General features: G+C 37.5%; 1 protein-coding gene across 5 annotated transcripts in view; it reads right to left on the reverse strand.

Moving 5' to 3' along the window:
• The window catches only part of Adk (adenosine kinase), a 538,665-nt gene that overhangs the window by 422,862 nt on the left and 89,860 nt on the right, over positions 1–25,943 (reverse strand). For all 5 annotated transcript variants that reach the window (XM_004846317.3, XM_004846320.3, XM_087185402.1 and 2 more), the window contains exon 3: positions 25,189–25,242. In XM_004846317.3, the coding sequence (XP_004846374.1) occupies positions 25,189–25,242 (54 nt within the window). The remainder of the gene's footprint in view (positions 1–25,188; positions 25,243–25,943) is intronic.

Consider the following 25,943-nt stretch of genomic DNA (forward strand, 5'->3'; position numbering starts at 1 on the left):
ATGAACAAACAAAACACACACTCCTTCCTGGAAAGTTTACAACACTGATCCTAGCAAGACTGCAGATCCATAAAATCTTCAGGTTTATTGACCACCTGATATAAAAGTGGAAGATAGCTGCTAACCCAAATTTTCAACAAGTTTACCCAAGCACGTAATCATAGAAAAAAATCTTAAATGTCATCTGGCTCAACTAGCCATAAATTCTGATTCACTTACCAAGATTTCTACCAAAAGTCAATAATCTGATCTATACTTATCATCTCCTGAGAAAAGGAATTCATTACAAGCTGATTTTATTTTGGTATTTTTTCACCACTAGAAATTTTCCCTTCTTCAGGAAAAATTCATTCAGTCCATGTCTCCCACTCACTGGTTCTTTCATCCTCCAGTTTTCACAAATAAATCAACATATCTAATCTCACTTCCTCATGTAGGAAGCCTTTTGAATGAAGTCAGTCATTATGCACTTTCTGATTACCCTTCAAGTTAAATTATCCAATTTCTTTAATACATGGTTTTCAGTTCCTTCAACAACAACAAAAAGGTGGAGGCAGTTTAGAATTCACTGCTCCCATCTCAACCTTCAACATGAGAAATAGCACATATCCAACAAAAAGGAATATAAAATTATTATCCTCGGGCTGGGGATTTAGCTCAGTGGTTTCGCCTCCTGATGCGCAAGCACAAGAACCTGAGTTCGATCCCCAGTACCCAAAAATAAATAAATAAATAAATAAAATTATTATCCTCTTCACTTAGTTCCTGAAACTTTAGAATGCTTGTTCTACAAGTGGACTGCCATAAATGTCCAGGAAAGCTTGCAACTGTTTTACTGTTCAGAAAAGGAAGGGGGGGGGGACAAAACAAAGAAGATAATAAAAGAGTCTCTAAAAGACAAGAAGGTATCCTCATCTTCAACCTGGGGGCAGGGGGGATAAGGCTACACTATATCATCTATCAATTCCCCTTTCCTGTTAGAAAGTTTAAACTTTATAGCAAGGATATAATAGTGAGTTTACAAAAAAGAAAAAAGAAATCCTATTTTATTGTTTAAAAAAAAATCAATATTCCCATTTTACTCATGTTAGTAAAAATATCAAAACAAAAAAGTTTGAAGCCAGTTGTGGTGGCACATATCTATAATTCCAGCAGTCAGGAGGCTGAGTCGGGGGGACTGCTGTGAGTTCAAGGCCAGACTGGGCTACTGGTGAGTGAAACATTGATTCCAAAAAAAATATTTTCAAACCAAAATAATTTACTGATAAGAGGTATTATTTCATAATTTTTGCAAATCTCTTTAATATCTGGCTTAACAGAAAACAGCTAGATTTTCACATAACTTATGCATTCTGTCAGTAATACGTGTAAGATCTGAAAAAGTCCATTTACCCTGTGAGAATGAACATGAAAAGGATAAATGTCTTGGTGTTAAGTAACTCTGCTTTCACAGAACTCCTAAAAAGGTTTGCTGTATCACATCACCCTCAGAGTTCCTAAACCACACTTGATAATTGTTGAACTAAACAATCTTTAATACACAAGATCTTCATGAAACCAAGCTGAGGAGAAAATCCTCCACCCCATACTAAGGACTAAACCCAGGGCCTTCACACTGTGCAATCTCTACCCCTGCCCTTTCTCCCTCCTTTTTGGGGGGGGGGGTGGTACCAGGGCTCGAACTTGGGACCTTGTGCTTGTGAGGCGGGCGGCGGAACCACTGAGCTAAATCCCTGGTCCTCTCCCTCCTTTCCCTCTTTCGCTCGCTCTCTCTGCCAGGGTCTCACTAAATTGCCCAGGCCCGGCTTAAATCTGTGATTCTCCTGTCTCAGGCTCCCAGAGTGCTGGGAAGGGTGACAACACATCCTGCTAAAATTTTGCTTAAAAAAGAATGAAAATGCACGTATGCTCACCATGACAGAATGCATGATTATGATTCTAAGACATTCCAGTGAGATGGTCCCTTTTAAATCAATTATAGGCTGGGCATGGTGGCACACACCTGTAATCTCAGCACTTGGGAGGCTGAGGCAGGAGGATCACAAGTTCAAGGCCAGCCTGGGCTACAAACCAAGACCTTGTCTCAAAAAATCAAAATAAATAAAATAAAATAACCATCTTTATAAATAATTTCAGTTATGCATATACAGTTATGATAGTGAATAAGATCTGCAAGTACATCAACTTTAAAAATACCTACTTATTATTTTAGATTAAGAAGGTTCTGTGCCATATTAACTCTGGCAAATTAGTCTTTATCATTCAGAAAAACACACAGCAATGAATACAATTTTACAACATTTGAATGCTTCCTTCATATGAGGTCATCTACCTTCAAAATATTATGCCCAATCTAGAAGCTCTTCCACATACTTAAAGAGTCCTATTTTTATTTATCCTCTTTATTTCCACATAAAACAAGCAACATAGCTCCATCTAGTGGGCATGATTTTAATTGCAAAATAATTTTCCAAATTTACCTCATCAACACTTCAAAAAACCCCTGCAGAACAGTAGAAAATCATTTACAAAGTACTACAAATGAACAGTGACTGGTGTGAGAAACCAAAAGTGTAAATAAGGACCAAAATGTATAAAAGGTATTGGGAAATGGAAAGAAAATGTTCAAATGAGAAGGGGAACGAGGTGGGGAGGAAAGGAAGGACAAGAAAAAAATGGAAACAAAGCTTTTGTAAACAAGAAGGGGACAAGGGGCTGAAGGGAGGGGAGGGGAATGCGGAAAAGAGAAGCAGCAGGATATATCATGTACAGATGTACAGATACAAATTCCCTATGATAAATGTTATCAATATGTGTATCTAAAATGTACCAATTTTTTAAAAAAAAATAGTGAAAAGCAGTTTGATTAGCAAACAAAACTATACTTGAAAAGTACAGCATTGTTTTGTTTCACAATTATTGAAAATTTAACCACTACTGTAATGTCATTAAGGCTAAAAGTCCTTAGAACTTAACCTGTGGTCTTAGCTTAAAAAAAAAATTTAATATCAATTTTTAATGAGAAATTACATTTTATATATCTACACAACTCAATAAATTTGTGAACACAATCTTCACAAAAAATAGTGTTGTCTGTCATTTATGTTTATTTTAAGGTTGATTTCTTTTTAAATCAGTTTGTCTAAATAAGTAAAAAAACAGTAAAGCTGAACTTAGGTTTTCGTTCTTTGTTATTTTGCTTGTTTGTTTTTGCAGTACTGGTGATTGAACCCAGGGCCTTCATAATGAGTTACATACATAGATTTATTCATATGTATTAAATTCATATGCCCTTTATTTTGGGAGATGGTCACACTAAATTGCTAAATTACTATATTGCTCAGGCTAGGCTTGAAGTTGGGGTCCTCACCCACTGTACCAGAGAGCTGGGAGTACAGGCATGTGCCTGCAGCCTCATCTCAAGGTTTATTAACAATAAAAGCTTTCTGAGTACTAACAGAATTGCTGGATAGCGGTCAAAACATAAATTAGGTCACAATTTTTTTTTTTTAATTAAATTCTTCTATTGGTACATTGTAGGTATACAACACAATTACATTTCTCATTGGGAATTGTACCTTTACATAATGCATCTTGGTTCTTATTTTTTCCCCATTCCTAGCCCTCCCTTCACACCCTCCACCCTTCCCTATTTACAAAGACTTTACTTCCATTTTTTCCATTTCTCATCATTTTTCCTTTCCCTTCTTTCCTTTCCCCTGCCCCTCCCACTACCCCTACCCCTTTGGACCTTTTCTTCCTATTTTACATTATCGATTATTCATTCTAATCATTGGTACATTTCAGGTATACAATATAATGACATTCATCATTGGAAATTTGCACCTTTACATAGTGAACTAAAATAGACATGTAATACCATGGAAAGGAATACAAGCAAACTGAAAACAAAATCAGAAAGTTACTTAGTTTGGTAAATTTTCTACCAGGTTTTTAAAGATGGAAAAAGAGCAGGATCAAAATACAAAAGCCAGAGCTGGGAGTTTAGCTCAGTGGCACTGCGCCTGAGTTCAACCCCCGATACCAAAAAAAAAAAGCCAGGGCTGGGGATTTAGCTCAGTGGTTCCGCTGCCTGCCCTGCAAATGCAAGGACCAGAGTTTGATCTCTGGTACCAAAAAAAAAAAAAGCCAAACAAAAAGGCAGCAAATTTCTTAGATGTAGTTTAAATTAGCTAAAATAATTTGTACATTAATATAATTAATTAATATAATATATTCTTCCAACCAATAGTTACTGGTTTAACCATTCATTCTTTTACCCTGTGCTAGGTACTAAATATACAATGGAAAGAACAAAATATGTGAAGGAACTCATGTGCAAAGAGAAGCAAGGCAAGGAACACAGACAAGTTTTTTAAACACACAATGAAAAGTAACAATAAAAAAAGAGTGAAATTGGGAATAAGCTCTCACAGCAGAATGAACATGCTGTGGTATAATCATATGATTTATATGATCTGAAGAGAAACCAAAGTATAATATAATCATATAATGAAACTCCATACAACAGCAGCATTTCCAAAGGGACTCTAGGATGTATGCTATTAGCATGCATAAATGTCAAAAACTGTTTGGAAAGAAAGAAAAGTTGAAGGACATGTAGAGAATACCATGTAAATAATTTTAAGACTTTAGCAATATGCCACAGTATTTAGAGATTTATTCACATGTAATTAATGACATGAAAAGAAAAATAATTTATTGGTTTTTGTAGTTAGTGTACAATGGGAACAAGAATGTTATATTTTTAGTTATATTTGTAGTGTTTTATTTCTTAAGATTGGTGGTGAAAGGTCTGGGAATGTGGCTGAGTGGTACAGTGCCTGTCTGGCATGTGTGAGGCCCTGGGTTCAATCCTTAACATTGCAAAAACAAAATAAATTTTTAAAAAAGGTTGCTGGGAAGAATTGTTTTTTATTCTCCATACTTTTTGAAAGTCTGAAATAATTTATGGCAGGAAAAAAAGCACCCTTTGAGAGAGCATTTTTCATTGTTGTTTTGGGTGTTCTCTGCTCTGTCCTGGGGAGAAGAGGCTTTCAGAGGACTCACTAACAGATAAATAAGGCATATTTAGATCAAGCGCACAACAGTGACAGAAATAGCTTCCAGTCCATGGAGGAGGAGGAGACCCAGATTCTTCTGTCCATGTATTGTACTATTCAGCAGCATGGCCCTGAGCATTTTTGTAACCTCCATCAGTTTGTTTCTCCAAGCATCAAATAATAAAATCCAATCATAGGTCTCTAAGGTGGCTGCACAAATTCTACAATTTAAATGGTGATTTCCTGTTTTGTTTTGTTTTGGGTACCGGAGATCGAACTCGGGTCCTTGTGCGTGCACAGCAGACGGCAAAACCACAGAGCCAAATCCCCAGCCCTCTAGTTTTAATATATGTGATACTTTGCAAATTTTCAAATTTTATATAAAATACACAGCTGTGAAGTTCTATTTCAAAAGAAGTCACATTGCTAAAGTAGGCAGTCTTCCACACAAGGTGTTGAGGTTACTAAAAAGTATAATCATTTGTTTTTTATATTTAATGTTGCAATGCATTACAAGGGCACCATCTTAATCTCCTAGTTTTACCATCTAAGTTCTCCAACCTTACCATGCATGTGAGTCACCTGAGAAGTTTAACACACCAGTTGTGGGGATCACTCCCCTCATTCCCATTGGGTGGAGGGGCTGACAATTTCCCCACATTTCTAACAAGTTCCAGGGACAACACTCTGATAACCTCTCGCCTATGATTTTTTCTTCTTGGTGATACTGGGAAGTGAACCCAGGATCTTAGGACTGAGCAATATTCCCAGCCCTTATTATTGAGACAGGGTCTCATTAAGTCACTATGTTGCCTAGGCTGGGCCTGAACTTGTGATTCTCTTGCCTCAGCCTCCCAGAGTGCTGGGGTTACAGGCGGGCATCACCACACCCAGCTCCCGTAAGCTTTATTTAGAACTAGTCAAGACCTCCTTGGACAAAATTCAACTAGAACTCATCCTTCCTTGGGCCTTGTTCTGAAAAGAAAGTTGCTAAGGTGGTTAAGTGAGAACCTCCCACCTGCCCTTAGCCCTCCTGGGGGATGCTGATCACCCTGGTGGGGCCTAACTTCAGCAGCACATAGCCCTGCAAGTCAGTTTGGCCAAATCCCCACTTGCTTCTGATCTTTCCTCTTAGTAATTTTCTACCTCCACTCCGTTCCTTGGCTGTAATTCCCCAATTGTCCTTGCTATATTTGGACCTGAGCCTAGTTTTATTTTAATGAAAAAATAAAACAAAATTTCATAACCAAAAAATAAGAGAATAACAATAGTTATTACACTGTGTATCGTTATTGTAGCTTCAAAGTAGTTACTCAAAGAACAGAACATAAGCCAAACATTCTTACAAAAAAGAAACATAATAACACGAAACTTTCTTTTCAATGAACTAAGATAAACCAGTAGTATAAAGGAAATAAATTAGCATATATATTTAAGTATTTTTAAAATAATGGAATGTGTAATTTGGGGAAGTAGCTGAATTTCTCCCTACTTACTATTTATCTCCCATTTTGCTCTTTATTTCTGTGTGCCTATACCTATATGTAGTTTCTCGTGTAAGAGAAACCATGAAATATCTGAGCTTGTGCATCTGACTTATTTCACTAACATTATGTTTCTCAAGTTGCCTACACTTACCCACAAATGTCTCATCTTTTTATTTTTTATTTTATTTTATTTTATTTGAGACTGGGTCTCACCATGTAGCCCAGCCTGGCCTCAAACTTGCAGTAATCCTCCTGCCTCGGCCTTCGAGTGCTGGGAATATAGGCGGGCACCACCATGCCCAGGAAGTCCATCTTTCTTTGAGCCAAGTTCTGTGCTTAGTTCTCTTTTCCTTTACTGAAATAATTCCTGAATAAAATCTATTTTTACCACTATAACCAATGTGTATTGGTTTCTCTGACACCACATACCAATAACCACAAATAAGGAGAAGGAATAACAACAAACAAGCCTTCAGAATAAAGGGAAATAATAGCTTAGTGGTAGAGCCTAGCATGCACAATCTCTAAAAGTGCAGAAATAAAGGGAATAAAATTATGCTGTAGAAATATCCTAATTACTCTATTTTTAAGGGATGAAAAATGCATCAAAATCTTTTTATATTTTATGGAACATTCAATGCAAAAAAATTAGGATAATTTTAAGCTTTCTGAAGAATCCACCTATACATAAATATGGGAAATAAAAATATTGTCATTGGGATTATGCTTTAAAAACTAATGTCACTGTCTAAAATTACATCAAATAGTGAAAAATACATCATTTTAAAAAATTTTAATTGCAATTCCAGTAATACTTATTCTATAACCCAGAGGCATTGAATTCAACTTAACAGCATCTACTGAGCAGACCAAGGTAACACACATAGCAGAACTGGATATAAAAGTTAGGAGCCTCAAAAAGTTCAGTCTAATAATACGGGAGAGACATAGATGAATTACAGCACAATAGAAGTAAACTTTCGAGGGCCAGGGATTTAGCTCAGTGGTTTGGCTACCTGCTGCACAAGCACGAGGACCCAAGTTCAATCCCCGGTACCAAAATAAAAAAGAAGTAAACTTTCGAGGGTTAAAGAGGAAATTTTCGGGGGGGGGGGAGCTAAAATTTTAGGTTATCAAACAGACGATCTCTCTGTTTCCTATTATCTATCTTTTATTTTGCTCTTTTTGTATTTTAGGTTTCTCATATAAGATAAACCATGCCATATTTAAGCGTGTGTGTCTGACTTAACATTAACTTAACATTATGGTCTCAAGGTATATCATTTTCCTACAAATAACACAAGTTTATCCTTTTTATGGCAGAGTAGTATTCTATTATGTGTAAATATCATGCTTTCTTTATCCATTCATCTATTGGTGGACATTTAGACTTCTTCCAAGATTTAGGCATTAGGAATTGTGCTGCTATCAGCACTTTAGAAAGGCAGACAGTGAGCAGGGTAGAATTAAAAGTACAGTGATGAGCGGTATGAATAAAAGAAGGGGTGAAAGCGGAGGACAGGAAGATCATAGGAGGTGCTATTGTTAACATTCCAGGAAAGAATTATGAAAGAATGAAGAATGGTTAGAGTTGGAGATGTTTAAGTGTGACATTTATTCATTAAAAATGTACTGAGCTCCTGGAATACATTTGGCATGCAATCAAACCCTAGGATACAAAAATAAAAGTATCTTTATCTTTGGCTAGCTCCCAGTCTAGAGGAAATAAAAGTAAACAGAATTACAAAATAATCTAATAACTCCTCTAACATAAACACAGGGCATAACCCAGATTTGGGAGGTCAAGAAAGCTTTCCAGGTAAAGATCTGAATCCTGAAAAGAAATGAGAGACGGTGAGAAGAGCAGATCCTGCAAGGGGGAAGTTTTTAGTGGGAAGCAATTGTAGAAGCATGGACAAGAGGGACATGGTTAGTAAATTGCAAATAGATGCCACAACTAGGAAGTGAAGAACAGATGATGAAGTCCTTTGGGTGTTACCTTGCAGGCAAAGCTTTTTGTTGTTGTTGTTTTTTGTACCGGGGATCGAACTCGGGTCCTTGTGCATGGAAAGCAAGCAGCGGAACCAGCAACCAGCGGAACCACTGAGCTAAATCCCTGGCCTAAAGCTTTTAAACTTGAAAGAAACAGGATCAGATTTTCAGTTTAGAAAATCAGGTCAAATATAAATAATGTATGTGGGAACTAGTTAGATAATTCACATGAATCAGCTCAGCCAAAGCTAACGGGGAGAGGCAGGGAGAAAAAGGCGTACCATTGATCCAAGAGTGCTCTCAGCTCAACACTGACACATATATACACCATGACCCTGAACAAGGAGGGTAAGTTCCTACTCAGAGGAGTAAACATTACGACCACTTCAAAGTGGTCATGACAAAAAAGGAGAGAATACTTCATCATTACAAGCTTTCTCATACATAAACAGGCCATAGGCAGAGGGCCTCAGAACATTACACTCTAGGACTTTTTTAAAAATTGTTGTAAGGAGGGGCTAGGGACATAGCTGAGTGGTAGTGAAGTGCACTTCCCTAGCAAGCATGAAGTCCTGAATTAGATCCTTGACACTGGGAAAAAATAATTTTTTGTTTTTGTTTAAAGGGTTTAACCTGGATAATAATGTGTCAACGTTGTTTCATCAATTTTAACAAACATACTTCTTGGGTGGTCAATGTTAAGGGGGAAGGCTATGGATGTGTGGAAGCTAGGGATTTGTGGAAAATCCCTGTACTTTTGCTCAATTTTACTGTAAACCAAAACTGCTCTAAAAAATAAAAAGTCTGGATTTTTTTTTTTAAGTTTTAAATACAATTCCAACAGACTGACATTACACCTTATGCTAAGTCATTCCTGCAATTAAAAAATGGTTTAATTTACTGTCTTGTAGATGTGGAGAATCAAAAGATAATTATTAATGACACTGATAATACAAATAATACCAATTACAAATAATCTTACTGATAAGTTCTGTTTTACAATATCAATAAAATATTCCAAATAGAAAAAAAGATAGATAACAAGCATATACTTCCACATAAGAGTTTCTCAGATAATAAAACTTAACTAGCAATAAAAAGAAGTGTTTCATATCATACAATTCAATTTTTCATAAGTGACAATGGGTTTAAAAGGTTAAATTATAGCCCAACACGGTAGGGTTCACCTGTAATCACAGCATTCTGGGAGCTAAGGCAGGAGGACCATAAATTCAAACCCAGCCCAGGCAACTCCACGACTTAGTGAGACCCTGACTCAAAATAAAAAATAAAAAGGGATGGGGATATAGCTCAGTGAGAAGCCCCTGGGTTCAATTCCCAGTTATCGCAAAAGAAAGTGAAAAGGAAGGAAATTGGTAAATGCTACAATATGGATAAACTCTGAGGTCCTAAGTGAAACAAGATATTTACAAAAAGACAATTACTGTTTAATTCCACTTATACGAAGTACTGAAAAGTAATTAAAATCATGGGGACAAAACGGAGAGTGGTTGTCAGGGCTGGGGTTACTGTGGATGCTGAGTTGCAGTTCTGTAAGATGAAGAGTTCCTGATGGTGATGGTTGCAAAACAATAGGAATGTATGGGCTGGGAATTTAGCTTAGTGGTTCCACTGCCTGCCTCGCAGGCTCAAGGACCTGAGTTTGTTCCCCAGTACCAAAAAAACAAAAACAATAGGAATGTAATTAGGTGATGGTTGCAAAACAATAGGAATGTACTTGGGAATGGCTAACAAGGGTACAGCGCTTGCCTATCACCCACAAGATTATGGGTTTGACCCCCATACTGCAAAATAATAATAATAATGTTATTATTAATAATAAACTTAAAATTTTTAAAGGCTAGGACAGTAAATTCTATGTTATATTTCACCATAATATAACAAATTGGAGAAAAAATAGTGGAAGTGTTATTAACATGCCAAGCATCATGGAATTGTCTACATGCATTATTTAACCCTGACAATAATTCTACGAGGCTGAGCTATCATTTTCATAATTTAGACAAGGAAACATTTACAAAAATAAGTAACTGGTCACACAACCAGAAGCAGGGCTCTGCCAGGCATACTTGTAGGTGCCTATCATCCCAGCTACTTCCAGCTGAGGCAGAAGATCACTTAATCCTAGGAGTTTGAAGCCAGATGGAGCAACATATCAAGACCCTGACTCTTAAAAAAAAATAGTTGGGGTGCAGGTGGTCCTAATTCTGATCTGCCTGATGATTTATACCTAACTAACCCCAAGAGAGCAGAAGGGTATGCAATAGAGAAGGTTATCAGAATAAATTGCTAAGTTATGCTTTAAAACATAAATAACAAAAATTAATTTTAAAAAACCAAAAAACAACAGTAAAACAGGGTGAAGGAAGTCTCATGATTTTCTTTTTAAAAATATTTTACCTATGTAAAAATATTTCCCACCGCAAATGCTCGTGATTCCTAAAGTACTGCATAAGCACTACTTGTGATACTTGACAATATTTTTAATTTCTTAGTTTGAAATAATTTCAAACATATCAAGAATCATACAAATAACTCATATACCATTCATCTACATCTACCTATTAACATCATACCACAATTTGACTTATCTCTTTTATTATATATGCAATTTATTATTATCCATTGTCACTGTGAACCATGAGTATGTCAATAACTTTTAGTCCCAAATATGTAGGTGTTTCATTTCCTAAAAACAAGACCATTGTCTTTCTTACAAAAGCACACACCTTATCAATTCAGTTTTTCCCTGCATGCAAGGATCAAACCCATGAAGAGCACAAGCCCTGACCCTGAATATATCACCAGCCACAACGTTCCGGAATCACAGAAAAAAATGTACGGAGACACAGAAGTTGGGTAAAAAAACAAAGCCTTTACTCGTTAGCAAAGGGGACCGCCAGAAACTCGTCTGATCAATGTCCGCCCCGTCCTTTGTTTTAAGATTTCCTTTTATATCTTCTTTTAGCCATTACCTCATTTCTGGTGGTCTCAGTAAAATTTCTGTTTCTCTTTTACAACTAGTTCCTGTTAATGGTTATAGTCACAGACATACAAAAAACAAATGGCGCCTAAAACACATACATTGTAAACTACCCAAACATTTCTACTTTGCTTTTCTCCAGGTTAAATGTTATCTACAGTTAGGTTACAGGTCAAGGGTTCAGTTAGCCATCACCTTAAACAATAAGAGTAACGGGAAGGTAAGTCTTAAAGGAATAGATTATTTATTCTACTTCAGCTACCTTAATAACTAAACTATAGTTTAAATTTTCTCTATCAATAATACAGTATATTTAACAGTTAATACTGCACTAATATCTAATCTACAGTTCACATTCAATTATGCCAGCTGTCTCAATGGTGCCCTTTAAGATATCCCTCCTCTCCTCTCAGAATCCATTACAGAATCATGGGTACATTTAGTTGTTGTTTTCTCAGAAGAACGCCTAAGCTTTTCCTTGTCTTTGCTAATTGTGAACCTTTCAAAGGCTACAAGTGTGATAGTTAACTGAGTGTGTCAATTTGAGTGAGAAACGCCCAATTTAGCATAGTTCTGGGTGAGTGGCACCAACCAATGGGCTTGTAGCCTGAATGGAATAAAAGGGAAATGAAGCAGGAAGGCTCGCTTGCATTTCTTCTGCAGAGCTCCAGTCTCCACCTTGGATGTCATCTCCTGGCTTCCAGCGCAGACCCTTCAGCCCCCTGATGCGGACTCACATGGGACACGACAGTGAGCTCCAGGCTTTTGGCTTGACTGGGTCCTCTGGGTCCCCAGTGCACAGACAGCCCTCTTGCACTCTTCCTCATTGGACTGTGGGCAGCCACTGTAAGCCTACCTTATAAACCCTTATAAATCTGTACATCTTACATTAAATCTGCTTCTCCAGTGAGCACTGAGTGATACAGATTTTTGTACCAGGAGCAGTTCTAGAGAAAACAGAATTGTAAAGATGAAATTCTTTAATGGCTTTAGTGGTTCCTGGAGTTGGTTCTCTAATTTGATGAGATGCCATGGTCTCTCCTGATAATGTGGGGAACTGTTGTGGGGGGGGGGGTCCTTGATGTCAACTGTTTGAAGCAATACTCAGTGTAGGTCCACTTGCTTGCCCTAATTCACCACTTTTGAGATGTAAGGAATTTAGCAACTCCATATATGATACTTCTGAGCATTTCTGGCAGAGTGGGAAATCTGATGCTGAGTGGTTGCTCTTACCATCTCTAGACAAACTAGTGAAGGAGAATAATGAACTCAAAAGATGCACAGGAAAACCAAAGTCTTGTAACTGGAGTGGATTCGTCATGTTAAACCTAATCCTCCACACTGTGATGATCCAGAAAATGCACCATTTTACAACACCCTGAGAAACAAATTTGTGAGGGGGGCACCAGCATCCCTAAAGAGCCCTGTCGCTGGTCTTCTCTGTATGCTGGACCTTATAGTGGGGACTGTGGTTACTCAGTTGAGAAACTTAAGGGCAATGGGTTTGATTTGATCCCAGAGTAGCAGGGATCAAAGGGCAGCACTTAATTGCCAAAGGCAAGGTGCTTCCACTTACCACATGGACAGCAGAAGCAGAACAATGATGAGGATTGGTCTGACATGTGTAGACCTATGACATTGGCTGATCAGCCACAGTATTCCCCAAAGTGAAATAGACACGAACCCTACTAAATTTTTACTAGATTTATGTAATAAAAAGAATTTTAAGGGCAAATGAACAGAAACCTATTTCAAATTGTAATAAAAGAATCACAGCCCCTCAACCAGTTCCCAGATTTGAGCCATTTTTCAGACCCAGGACCCCTTGAATGAAGGGGAGGCCAGGTCACCTTGAGAAAGGACCCTGATGCACCACCAAAAATTTATATGGTCACTCTTTCTCCCATCATTCCTAAGGCCTTTCTTTTACCAGGGAAATTACATTTGGGGAAAGGAAAAGATCAGACATTTCGAGGACTACTGGCTGGTGGTTCTGAACTAACAGGGGATCCCAAACCTCACTGTGCACCTCCAGCAAGAGCAGGGGCCTGTGGAGATCAGGTGATCAACAGAGTTTTAGCAAAGGTCAGACTACAGTGGGTCCAGTACGTCCTCAAATTCATCCTGTAGTCATTTCTCCTGTTTCGGAAGGCATAACTGGAATAGATACACTTAGTACTTGGCAGAATCCTCACATCGGTTCTTTAACCTGTATTGTGAAGGTTATTATGGTTGGAAAGGTCAAATGGAAGCCATTATAGTTGCCTTTACCTGGTAAAATAGTAAACCAAAAACAATACTGTATCCCTGGAGGGACTGCCATTATCCTACCACATCTCCATTTAATTCTCCCATTTGGCCTGTGCAGAAGACAGATGGGTCTTGGAGAATGAAGATACAGTGCCATAAACTGAATCAAGTGGTGACTCCAACTGGCGGCTACTGAACCAGATGTGTTTTCCCTGCCTGAGCAGATTAACTAATCTGGCACTTGGTACACAGCTAATGATTGGTAAATCCCACCTCCTCCATACCTATCCATTAAGCCCATCAGTGACAATTTGCTTTCAGCTAGTAAGCCCAGCAATAGACTTACTCCAGGGTTATATGAACTTTTTGGCCCTGTGTCACAACTTAGGTCACAGGAATCTTGATCACCTTTCTCTCCCACAAGGTATCACACTGGTCTCTTACATTGAGGATATTATGCTGACTGGACCAAGTGAGCAGGAGGGAACAACCACTTTGGATTTGTTAGTAACTTGTTTGTGAGCCACAGGATGGGAAATAAATCCAACTAAAACTCAAGGTCCTTCTACCTCAGTGAAATTTCTAGGACTAAACAAGCAAAAAGGAAAATTACAGTGTTGGCATGGGTGACTGACCCAGACTATCAAGGGGAAACCGAACCATTATTCCACAATGGAGGAAAGGAAGGATATACTTGGAGTACATAAGATCCCTTAGGGCACCTCCTAGTATTAACATATTCTACTTGGGCCGGGGATTTAGCTCAGTGGTTCCAGCACCTGCCTCGTAAGCACAAGGTCCCGAGTTCGAGTTTGATCCCCGGTACCAAAAAAAAAACAACCATATTCTACTTAAAGACATACTTAACCATACTTAAAGACAATGGGATACAAAAACACTCTAATCCAGGTAGGATGACAAATGGTCCAGCACCTTCAGGAATGAAGGTATGGGTCACCCCAGCAGAGAAAAAACCAAGACCTGCTGGGGTGCTTGCTGAAGGCCAAGGGAATACAGAATGGGTAGCAGAAGAAGGTAGTTCTAAATACTAGCTATGACTTCATAATCAGTTACAGAAATGAGGACTGTAAAAAAAGAAAAAGAAATGAGGACTGTAATTGTAATAGTTCTCTAATATGCTTCCTATGTAATACAGGTTAAGACCAGCCTGACATACGAACAATTTGGGTTAATTAAGTTAATGGAAGATTCATCTGCCTCTTGTTATCTATAGCGTGTACCCAGGTAAACATCCAGATTTCAGCTGTACTGACTTACAACCAACTTGAGTTACAACCAGCCCTCGGGAACCAATCGAGTTCATAAGTCAAGGGTCCACTGTATAATGTTGATAGATTTAATACTGGTTAAGTATTGTTAAACCCATGTTATAATGTTCAAGTTAAATGTTAGGAATAAGCGTCTCCCAAAGAAAACCTGTCTTCTATTCTGGGGAGGGAACAGTGAGTTTCTGTTTGTATGAAGGATAGTTGTGTCATCTTAGACATAATTACGAACTTGCCTTTGTATCTGGAGACTTAGTCTAAGGAAATGTATCTGGTTGTCAAGTTGACAAGGGGTGGGTTGTGATAGTTAACTGATTGTGTCAACTTGAGTAAAAAATGCCCAACTAATTGGATTTGCATAGTTTTGGGTGTGACAGAAGGTCCACCCTGGGTGTGAGTGGCACCAACCAACAGACTTATATAGCCTGAATAGAATAAGAGGCTAACAAAGCAGGAAGGCTCAACTTTTGTTCTAGTCTTCACCTTCACCTTGGTCATCACCTCCTGGCTTTCAGCACAGGCTCTGCAACATCCTGATATGGAATCACACCAGACACTACAGTAAGCTCCAGGCCTTCAATCTTTGGTTGGATCCTTCAGGTCTCTAGTGTACAGACAGCCCTCTTGCATTCTTCCACACCTCATTCTGTGGGCAGCCACTGTAAGCCGATCTTGTAAATCCATATATATTTATATATCTTACATTAAATCTGCTTCTCTAGTAAGAACTGACTGATACAGGAGGCCAGGTGTTTTACTCAATCTATGCTTCTGTCTGTATTATGTTCATTTTTTTGGTGTGGGAATACCACACATGTGATGTTCTGCACTTATCAGTATTATACCAGAAAGTAAGCAATGTCAATCTGTATTTGAGAGTATTCTGGCAAACAGTCTTTTGCAGTTCTATATTTAATGTATAACACCCATAATTCCACAGATAAAACAAAGTGAAGCTTTTTAAAAGTTAGTATAAAGAGGAAAATGAAATAGCACAAGATGTACTGATGATGCATGTAACCAGTTAAGCTACATTCAAAATGGCATAGACTTAAGTAGTCCATAATAATATAAAAGAAACTCCACTCCAGATTTCTTCCAGAGACTAATGGAAGCAGATAGGATTTTACTCTTAATGACTGTGAAGAGGTAACTGATTTTAAAAAATTGCCAGGAGTGGTGGCGCAATCTTATAACCCCAGCATTCAGGAGGCAAAGGTAAGAGGATCACCATGAGTTTGACACCAGCCTGGGCTACACAGTGAATTCCAGGCATAGTGAGACTCTATCTCAAAAAACCAAATGTAAATAAATAAATAAACAAACAATACAATACAATATAATACTGCCGGGCATGATGATGCACTCCTGTAATTCTAGGACTGGGCAGGCTGGGACAGGAGGATCGCTGTGAGTTCAATGCCAGCCTAAACTACATAGCAAAATCCTACCTCAAAAACAAAAACAAAATAATTAAAAACTGTAAGAACCCCTAGCAAAATATTTACATATTGTTATATAGCTTTTACTGAATAGGAAAACAATATAAACCATTTCAAGAGTATGCCACATGCTCTAAAGACAACAAAAGATGAGCCAGGCATGGTAACATATGTCTCAAATCTTGACAACTCAGGAGGCTGAGGCAGGGGAATCAAAAGTTAAGAGGTTAATCTCGGCAACTAAGCGAGACTCTATCTCAAAAAATAAAAAGGGGCCAGTGTGGTGGTACAAACCTGTAATCCTAACCCTTGGGAGGCTGACTCAGGAGGATCACCACGAGTTCCAGGCCGGCTTGAACTACATAGCAAGACCCTATTTCAAAAAAAAAAAAACAGCAACAAAAAATAAAAAGGGGTGAGGATGTAGCTCAGTGGTAGAGTGCTGAAATAATACATACACAAGGCCCTAGGTTCAGTTCTCAGTACCAAAATAACGGATAGATGTTATATTAATAAGTGTTTATTCCTTTGAACAATTATCTGATATCAAATTCATTCAAGGTCAATAAACATAAAAATAAATCATCCTTGAATTTCTTTGTACTACCATACTGTACATTTATGTATAAACTATATTTTAACAGAATAATGAAGATGTATAGTAATAACAAAGGGTTCAAAATTACTTAAAAATTGCTACAAAATTGCTTAATATCCCACTCACGGGCTGGGGATGTGGCTCATTAGTGGGGCACTTGCCTAGCAAGCTTGAGGGCCTGGGTTCTGTGGCCAGCACTGTAATCAATCACTGCACATGCATAATCCTGACAATATCCTTCAAACCACTTAGAAGAGAATACAGCTAGAGTTTTATACACTGAAAGCATGTATGCACCTTAGATTTTTCCCATCCTCCTTACTCTGTGTTAGTCCCTAGCTCTGTGGCTGACACAAGTGTGCTCACTTTTCTAAATTCCACACTGGAAGTCCTGTCAGACCTTACATTATAGCAGGAAAAACATCTTTAAAGAGCTAATTATACAATTTATTATTTAATACATAATGGGTTAAAGGCAGAAAGGAGAGAAAGTAACGGTGAAAGAAATATTCACACTTCTACACAGGGAAATGTACAGTAGAATTTGATAACAAAAGATTTCCCTACAAGAGCATAAATTCATGGAAACCATATATGTGAAATATTTTTTCCCCTTTCCTTTCCCTTTTTTTTGGGGTGTGTGTGTGTGTGTGTGGTGCTGGAGATTAAACCCAAGGGCTTCACAGTGAACTACATCCCAGCCCTTTTTATTTTTTTAGTTTTTGGTTTGTTTTTTTTTTTGGTACTGGGGATTGAACTCAGGTCCTTACGCTTGCGTAGCAGGAAGCGAAACCACTGAGCTAAATCCCCGGCCCCCAGCCCTTTTTATTTTGAGACCGGGTCTTGCTAAGCTAGGCTTGAAATTGTGGCCCTCTTCCCTCAGTCTGCCAGGGTGCTGGCATTACAGGCATGCGCCACCATCCACAGCTTCTTCTGTTTCCTTATTAAAATTCAGACCCTACCAAGATATTTCTCTTTGCACTTTCTCCTATGGGGAAATTTTGTTTCTTCCTTCTCTGTGAGATAAAATAATAACAATCCTTTAATTAGTATTTTCCCACCCAATTCAATAGTGGAAAAACTCTAAAAAATATCAAAAGAAGGATAATTTCAAATATGACATATAGGATTCACTTAAACTTCAAAATGTTTTTTTCTCCTAAATCTTCCAGTAGGATTTTTTCCTATCTCCTCTTGTCTAAGACAAAATAGACCTAAACATTTAGAAATCACAACTCTCTCTGGAGATCATTTTCATTTTGTATATGCTATTAAAACCTAGCATATACAAAGTAAGATACATTTATTTTTTCCAGCACTAGAGAATGAACTCAGGGCCTTCACACTGAGCTACATTCCAGCCTTTCTTAAATTTTGAGACAGGGTCTCACTAAGTTCCCCAGGTGAGACTCAAACTTGTGATCCTCCTGCCTTGGCCTCCCAGGTGCTGAGATTACAGGCATGTGCCACCATGCCCAACTATAAGACCCTTTTATAAAGGTAACATTTATACTAAAAAATATATATACAACTTGCAAGTCATTAGGATATAAAATAAAAGTTCACAAGAAAATTTAATAATGAAAATAATGTTTCAATGGCTTTGCCAAATTATTGAAAAACCAAGTTGCAATCTTAATGATATTCTACAAGAGGGAGCTAACATCACCAAGAATAAAGTCATAATAGACTGAACTTCAGGAAAAGACCTAGTGTGTTAGAATACTGGATTTCCATTCAGAACCATGAGTTCAGATTATCCTGTAAAGCTTTACTTTAATGATTAGTCAACTAATCATTTGCATCAACAACTCAAAACAGAAGCAGTATGCTATGAGGTTGCATCCCAGTTCCAAAAAGGCACATCATAAAAGTTCATTTATTCCTTTAATAACTGATAAGGTTTTTGTTCAGTTTTGCTAAGATGTCCTTTTAGATGAAATCCGCTCTTGAGCCTCTGGAGAATGGAACTAATCCACATAACAGCTTCGGTGTCAGAAGTAAGAAAGCAGTGTGGGCAAAGTTCCTGTTAGACGACAGGCAGTGAGGACATCTTCAGCTATTTTAATGTGACATGTGTGTAGATTGGTCTCCAGGCCACCTCACTGGAAGATGTATAGCTCTAGCACACTTTGAATATCATTACAACCTGAGCTTTGAAATTTTCTGATTATTGACCACATATTTCTTGACCTGTTTTTGTGTGTATGTGAAGAAAGACGCACTCACATCTTGCTGTTGATCATGACAGTACCAATGACTACTCTATTCTCAGGAAATACAGGGAGGGGGAAGAGGCCACTTGGTTTCCTCATTCTAGCTAACATGCTATTGTGAAACCCAAGTCATAAATAATAGCAAGATTCTCATGCAAATTTAATTTTCTATAGCTGATACTGGCACAGGAACCCTGTACTTGGAGTAGTATGGAAGTCTGATAGATTTAGTATGTTCACCATAGAGACCATTCGGCCATACATAAAGTTGTGTATCAATTTTGTCACATGCCATAACTCTGGTGTGTCAGGATCCAAAGCCATTAAGAGTATTAAGAAATAAGGAATCTATTGAGCCAGGCATAATGATGCACGCCTGCAATCCCAGCACTTGGGAGGCAGGGGCAGAAGGATCACAATGAGTTCAAGGCCAACATGGGCTACAAAAAACCTGGTCTCAAAAAACCAAAGAAAAAAAGTTATTATAAAAATTAAACCTTGTTCAAAAAGGACCACACACTAGTCACTGATGAGCCTGAGGATGTCTGACTGCGACAGAGAAGTCTGTGGAGGGGGCTGGTGTGTAGCTGGCAATGAGCAGCTGCCACCGAAGAGTCTCCAGTGAAGACCTGGTGACAGGTTTGGCCTGGTGGTCGGGAAGGTGGGGGAGAACAGGAGTGAGTGAGAACAAGTGCCCATACTTCATGTCTGTCCCTCACTACTAATCAATGACAACCTTTGGAGTAAAATGGTTTCAGCTTTACTTGTTCCTCAAATCTTATACAAATTTCTCTTATGGTTAAATTAAACCTGAAAGCATATAGGAGAGGAAGAAATTCTGGAAAATGTAGTTCTAGCTGACACAGTTTAAAACTTTAACTGGGGGTTGAAACTTAGCGGGGGGTGGGGGGTGGCACACATCTACAGTCTCAGCACACAGGAGGCTGAGGCAGAAAGATTCCTTAAGTCTAGGAGTTCAAGACCAGCCTATGCAATATAACAAGACCCCATCAAAAAAAAAAAAAAATACTCTGGTTCCATCCCCAGTACCAGAAAAAACATTTTTTTGTTTGTTTGGTTTTTTTGGTTTTGGTACCAGGGATCGAACTTGGATCCTTGCACTTGCAAGGCAGACGGCGGAACCACTAACTAAGCTAAATCCCTGGCCCAAAAATTTTTAATAAAATCTTATTTGGGTTAATCACTTCATGTTCTGAGTTTAGTTGTCATTTTAAAATAGTGACAATTCCATTTTATTTTAAAAGGTTTGATGAATATTAAATGAAAGTATGCATATGAAAGTTTTGAGTTACAAAGAACCATATAAAGATATAGTTGTATGATGTCAAAATGGCTTCTCTTTTTTGTGGTGATACTGAGTACTGAACCCTGGGTTTGATCCTCACTACTGCACATAAATAAATGAATAATAAAAATTAAAAAGGTTTATTATGTAAGAAGCCATTTGAAGCTTAGGATAAAATTTCCAATGGAAGTGGAATTTAAAAAACTAATATGGAGGCCCAGGGATTTAGCTCAGTGGTTCTGGCTCCCGCCTCGAAAGCGCAAGGTCCTGAGTTCGATCCCCAGTACCAACAAAAAAAACTAAGATAGAAAAATGAAAAACTAAGATGAAAGACTGATGTGCAGCAGAGAAAGGGGCTGCAGTGCTGACAAGGAGATGAGGATTCTAAACAGGATAATTCAAAGAAATGAGAAGTCTAAAAGAAAAATGTTTAGTATCGTTTCACACATGTGGTTGTGGTTATAAAATGTACAATGTTAATTATAAGTATACATTTCACTAATTTCATAAGTATAAAAGCTTTTTTAAAAAAAATCAAGTTGGTGAAAAGGCATTGTATTATACCCTTTCCTTGGAAGAATTCTGTTTTTGTTGTTCTGAAAAAAAGTCTTGCTTTGTAGTTCAGGCCAGCCTTGAACTGACTATATAACCTCAAACTTGTAGCAATCCTCCTGCTTCAGGCTCTCGAGTGCTCAGATTACACCACCAAGCCTGGGTGTAGTTTATTTTAAACTACTTCATTAACAAACTAAAATTCTGATAGACTGAAAAAAATCTACACAAGACAAATTAACCTGTTCATTATGGAATCGTGCACAAAGCGAAGTATTAATCCCACCGTTTTATATCAATCACATCACAGCTTTCACTATTCTACTTTTCCTACCCCAAATCAATCCCTGAGGTCTTTATTATGTAGAATAAAAACAAACTTAGGCATTTAGTTTAGAGAAACAAGTGTCACTGCTGACCAAATTTTTCCTCTTTCCTGTCATTCTTCCCCAGAGGAATAGCAAGCCCATGTGTGAGACGTGTCGCTAAGTGTGCACGCAGTCTGAATCACCAGATTTCAGGAACTGAGAATGTTTCCAGTGAAAAGTTACTGCACATAATGCAATAACAAGATTATCACTGCATTGGAAGCTCATATTGGTATAGACAGAATGAGGGTACATTGTCACCGAATGGGCCAATGTGACAGCCGGACACATTTTTTACAATACCATGTTGAATAAGACTGTCTTGAACAGATGTAAAGCAATAATTATGTTTCATAAGAATAAACCATACAATTATTAACTGGATAATTAAATTTTGTACCTATACCCCCAACTCCAGGCTGGGGACTGAACCCATGTTAGGCAAGCCCTTTAGCACTGAGTTATATCCCTTGCCTTTTTAAAAAAAATTTTTTGGGGCCAGAGATTTAGTTCAGTGGTTCCAGCGCCTGCCTCATAAGTGAAGGTCCTGAGTTCAATCCCCGGTACCAAAAACAAAAAATAAAAAAAAATTTTTTGAGACAAGTTTTCACTAAGTTGTCTAGGGGTAGCCTCAAACTTGGGATCCTCCTGCCTTAGCCTCTGGAGCTGCAAGAATTACAAGCCAGCCTGGACAACCTCACCCAGCTCTCTAATATTTTTTAAAAGGTTGGTCTTAAGCACAAACAGATTTGGGGTTTTTTTTAACTGACATATTTGTAGACATTTGTGGGGTACAGCATGACAATTCAATAATTTCATCCGTGTATGAGGTATGTCTAAAAACCACGGTGAATGTTTGTAAGTATTACTGCAGTAAAAGACACACTGCAGTGTGCGGTGGTGCATGCCTGTAAGCTCAGCACTTGGGAGGCTGAGGCAGGAGGATTGCTGTGAATTCAAGGCCAGCCTGAGCTACATAGCAAGACTCTGTCTCAAAAAAAAAAAAAAGACACACTGTCATTAATCTCCATCAAAATCCTCCACCTCACTTCAAACACTCTTAGCCCATCAAACTAGCCATTTTCTGAAGCAGTTCTTGAAGTCCTCTTTCATGAATGTCTTTGTTATGCTGTTGTGGCTGCCTTGCTATCCTGAAATCAGTTCAAAACACTGAGCTTTCATGGTCATTTTGACTTTGGAGCAGAGCCAGAAGGTGCAAGGTGCCCTTTCAGATGAATAAGGTGGATGAGGACACATAATATTTTACAAGCCCACCTTTTTGTAGGCTGGCACACAGCAGTGGCATTCACTATATTTACCACACCTCATAAAGACATGAAAGACAGGTTTAAGAACTGCTTCTGGTGGCAAAAATGATGGGATAAGTGTATTTCAAGCAAGGGGGAGTATTTTAGGAGAAATTAATGGCAAGCTGGTATGGTGGCACACATCTGTAATCCCAGCAGTCAGGAGGCTGAGGCAGGAGGACTGTTGTGAGTTCAAGGCCAACCTGAACTACATAGTAACACCTCGTCTCCAATTTAAAGGCAATGTGTTGTTTACTGTAAATTTTTTTTTAATTTAAGCATTCACCATGTATTTCAATTGCACTGAGTATATGGTGTCTAATAATCAAATCAGGGTAATTAGCATTTTCATCTTCTCAAACTTTTCCCTGTGAGATTTTAGCTATTTTAATTGCAAAGACACAGATCAGGTTATTTATAGGCAGCGTTCATGAAGAGCTGTTGTTAAGTAGTTTAACATTTTGCTCTTACAGTAGCATATTCACCTGGGAGTTTTCTGTAGTGCAGAGGCCAAAAACTACAAGAAAGAGAACCAGCAGCCAAAAGAATTAGTATTACCGACTAAAAAGATAATGTAATATTAATCAGCAATGAAAAAGGAATTAATGAACCAGTACAACCAATAACACTGAGGAGTCTGAAAAACCACTGACTGAAAGAGGTCTTATACAAAACAGAATATACACATGATTCCATTTATTAGAAATTCTTAAAACTTAAAAAACTTTAAAAAAAATCTCTAAAATATTAAACAGTAGTTAATGATATATGTGTTGAAATATTTATGGGAAACCACACTGATGAAGCAACCATAATAAAATGTTAATGAGAAAAATTAGGTGGTTAGTACATGCATGAATATAGGATGAATAAATTTTTCATAGTAATATTTTATTGTATCATTTAAAAATGTAAATTTAAAAAATTTTTAAATGTTTTTCACAATAAAAAGAAAAAAAGTTGGCCAACTTCTAACTAGAGCAATGAATTATATCTTGAACAGCTAAATCACTTTTAAATAAATAAGTACAGTAAAATAGATTACATGGTAGCACATGCCTGAAATCCCAGATACTTGGGAGGCTGAGGCAGGAGGATTGCAAATTTGAGACCAGCTTGGGCAAGTTAGTGAGAATACAGAAACTGTAAGAACTCTTAAAGCTCCCTACACATCAGTCCTACCATTCTATAATTAACATCATGATCCCTTTATTATGAAGGTTTTTAAAAACGGTTCAAATTACTTACGAAATTACTAATCTCAAGAAAAAACAAGTCTTGAAATACTTCATAAAAAAGTTATTTTTCATATAGGTGAGTACAAATGAAAATTACATTAAGTCAAGAAGGACCTGAGTTAGATGTGAAAATAAATGTCTTTAACATTAGGGAGTATCAAAAAAAAACAAATTAGAGAGTATCAAACATTAAGGAAATGCCAAAGGAAGTATGTAAAATGCACCAGTATATTTACAAATAGGATAAAACATTACTTTTACCAGGAAGTATGGTTCAATTCCAAGGCCCAGTTATTCTTAAATTCCCCAAATTCATACTTCTATTGCATTATTTAACAATAAATGTTTATATAATATTTAATATTAACAGCATTTTTCTTACTACATAATGGGGGAAAAGTAGACTAGCAATAAAATAGAAGCATATAAAAAAAATTTTAAAGCTTCCCTCTTTGGATAATCTTAAAATGTTCATAAGGCTGAGATAAGCTTAAAAATTTCCAAACCTATCATTTTTAACCAAAATCTTCTCAGCTCCTGAAAGGTGACATTCTTTTAAATATCACCTCAGGAAAGAAAAATATCAAAGAAAATATCCCAGAATTCTATGTTGTCCCAAAAATAAAACAGAAACCCTAAGAGAAGTACATTAAAATTTTTAAAGCTAACAAAATTTTATTCACACTACAAACTGTAATATTTAAAGTATATATAAAGTATTTTATTGCTTTCTTTAAAAAACTTTTTATTTTGAGACAAGGTCTAAGTCACTATATGGCCTGGGATGGTGTCAAACTTGTGATCTTCCTGCCTCAGCCTCCCAGAGTGCTGAGATTACAGGCATGTGCTACACCACACCCAGTTCAATGCTACATATTTTAATGTGCACACACAATTATTCCCAATCTTAACCTTATGTAGTACAAATAATCTAGTATAAATTATTTCAATCCTACTGTGCTTGAGACCATAGTGTTAATTACATCTTTGTACTTTACATAATTTTTTAAATGAGATTGTTTATATACACCTACTTCCTAAAGAGAGAAGTGTATACAACCTAGGTTTGATAAACTTACAGTTCCTTGTGCTTGTCTTCAGCCAAGATTTGATCATTTGGTTTCAGAGAATACCTATAACACAGAAACAGAAATATATTGGTCACATAAGCTCAGAAGTACATTTGTCTCTGTAGGCATCTGATCATAGTTTTGTTTTGTTTTGTTTTGTTTTGTTTTGAGATACAGTCTCCCTATGCAGTTCAGGCTGGCCTTTAACTCACAGTGATACTACTGCCTCAGCCTCCCAAGTGCTGGGATTATAGCCCCATACCACTATGGCTGGCTCTGATCGTATTAACATACGGTTAGGGGCCGGGGATTTAGCTCAGTGGTTCCGCTGCCTGCCTCACAAGTCCAAGGTCTGGAGATTGATCCCCGGTACCAAAAAAAAAAAAACAAAAAAAAACCTGTGAACATATGGTTAGCTGTTCCCTACCAAACAAGCACTACTACACTATTACTGATTTCTATTTCAATTAATGAAACACCAGGAAGGTTCAAGCAGATGGTTCTTTACTATTCTATTAGTCACTTCCTCTGACACCACTACAGGAAGTGAAGGGAGATCAATCTGACCAGCCTGGAAACACAAGAACCCTTCAGTGAATCATAGGCAACATTACTCCCATCCAGCATTCAAAATTCAACTACTACAAGGCTACATATTTAAGAGTTCACAAAAGAGTATGTAGTTATCCATTCATCAAATGCATAATAAGCATCTACTCTGGACCAGCTATGTACTAAATAGTATGACACAGAAGGAAAAAAAA

Source organism: Heterocephalus glaber, unplaced genomic scaffold, assembly GCF_053883595.1.
Source record: "Heterocephalus glaber isolate CG9 unplaced genomic scaffold, H.glaber_assembly_v1.0 deba00001497, whole genome shotgun sequence".
In the NCBI taxonomy this organism is placed as follows: domain Eukaryota; kingdom Metazoa; phylum Chordata; class Mammalia; order Rodentia; family Bathyergidae; genus Heterocephalus; species Heterocephalus glaber.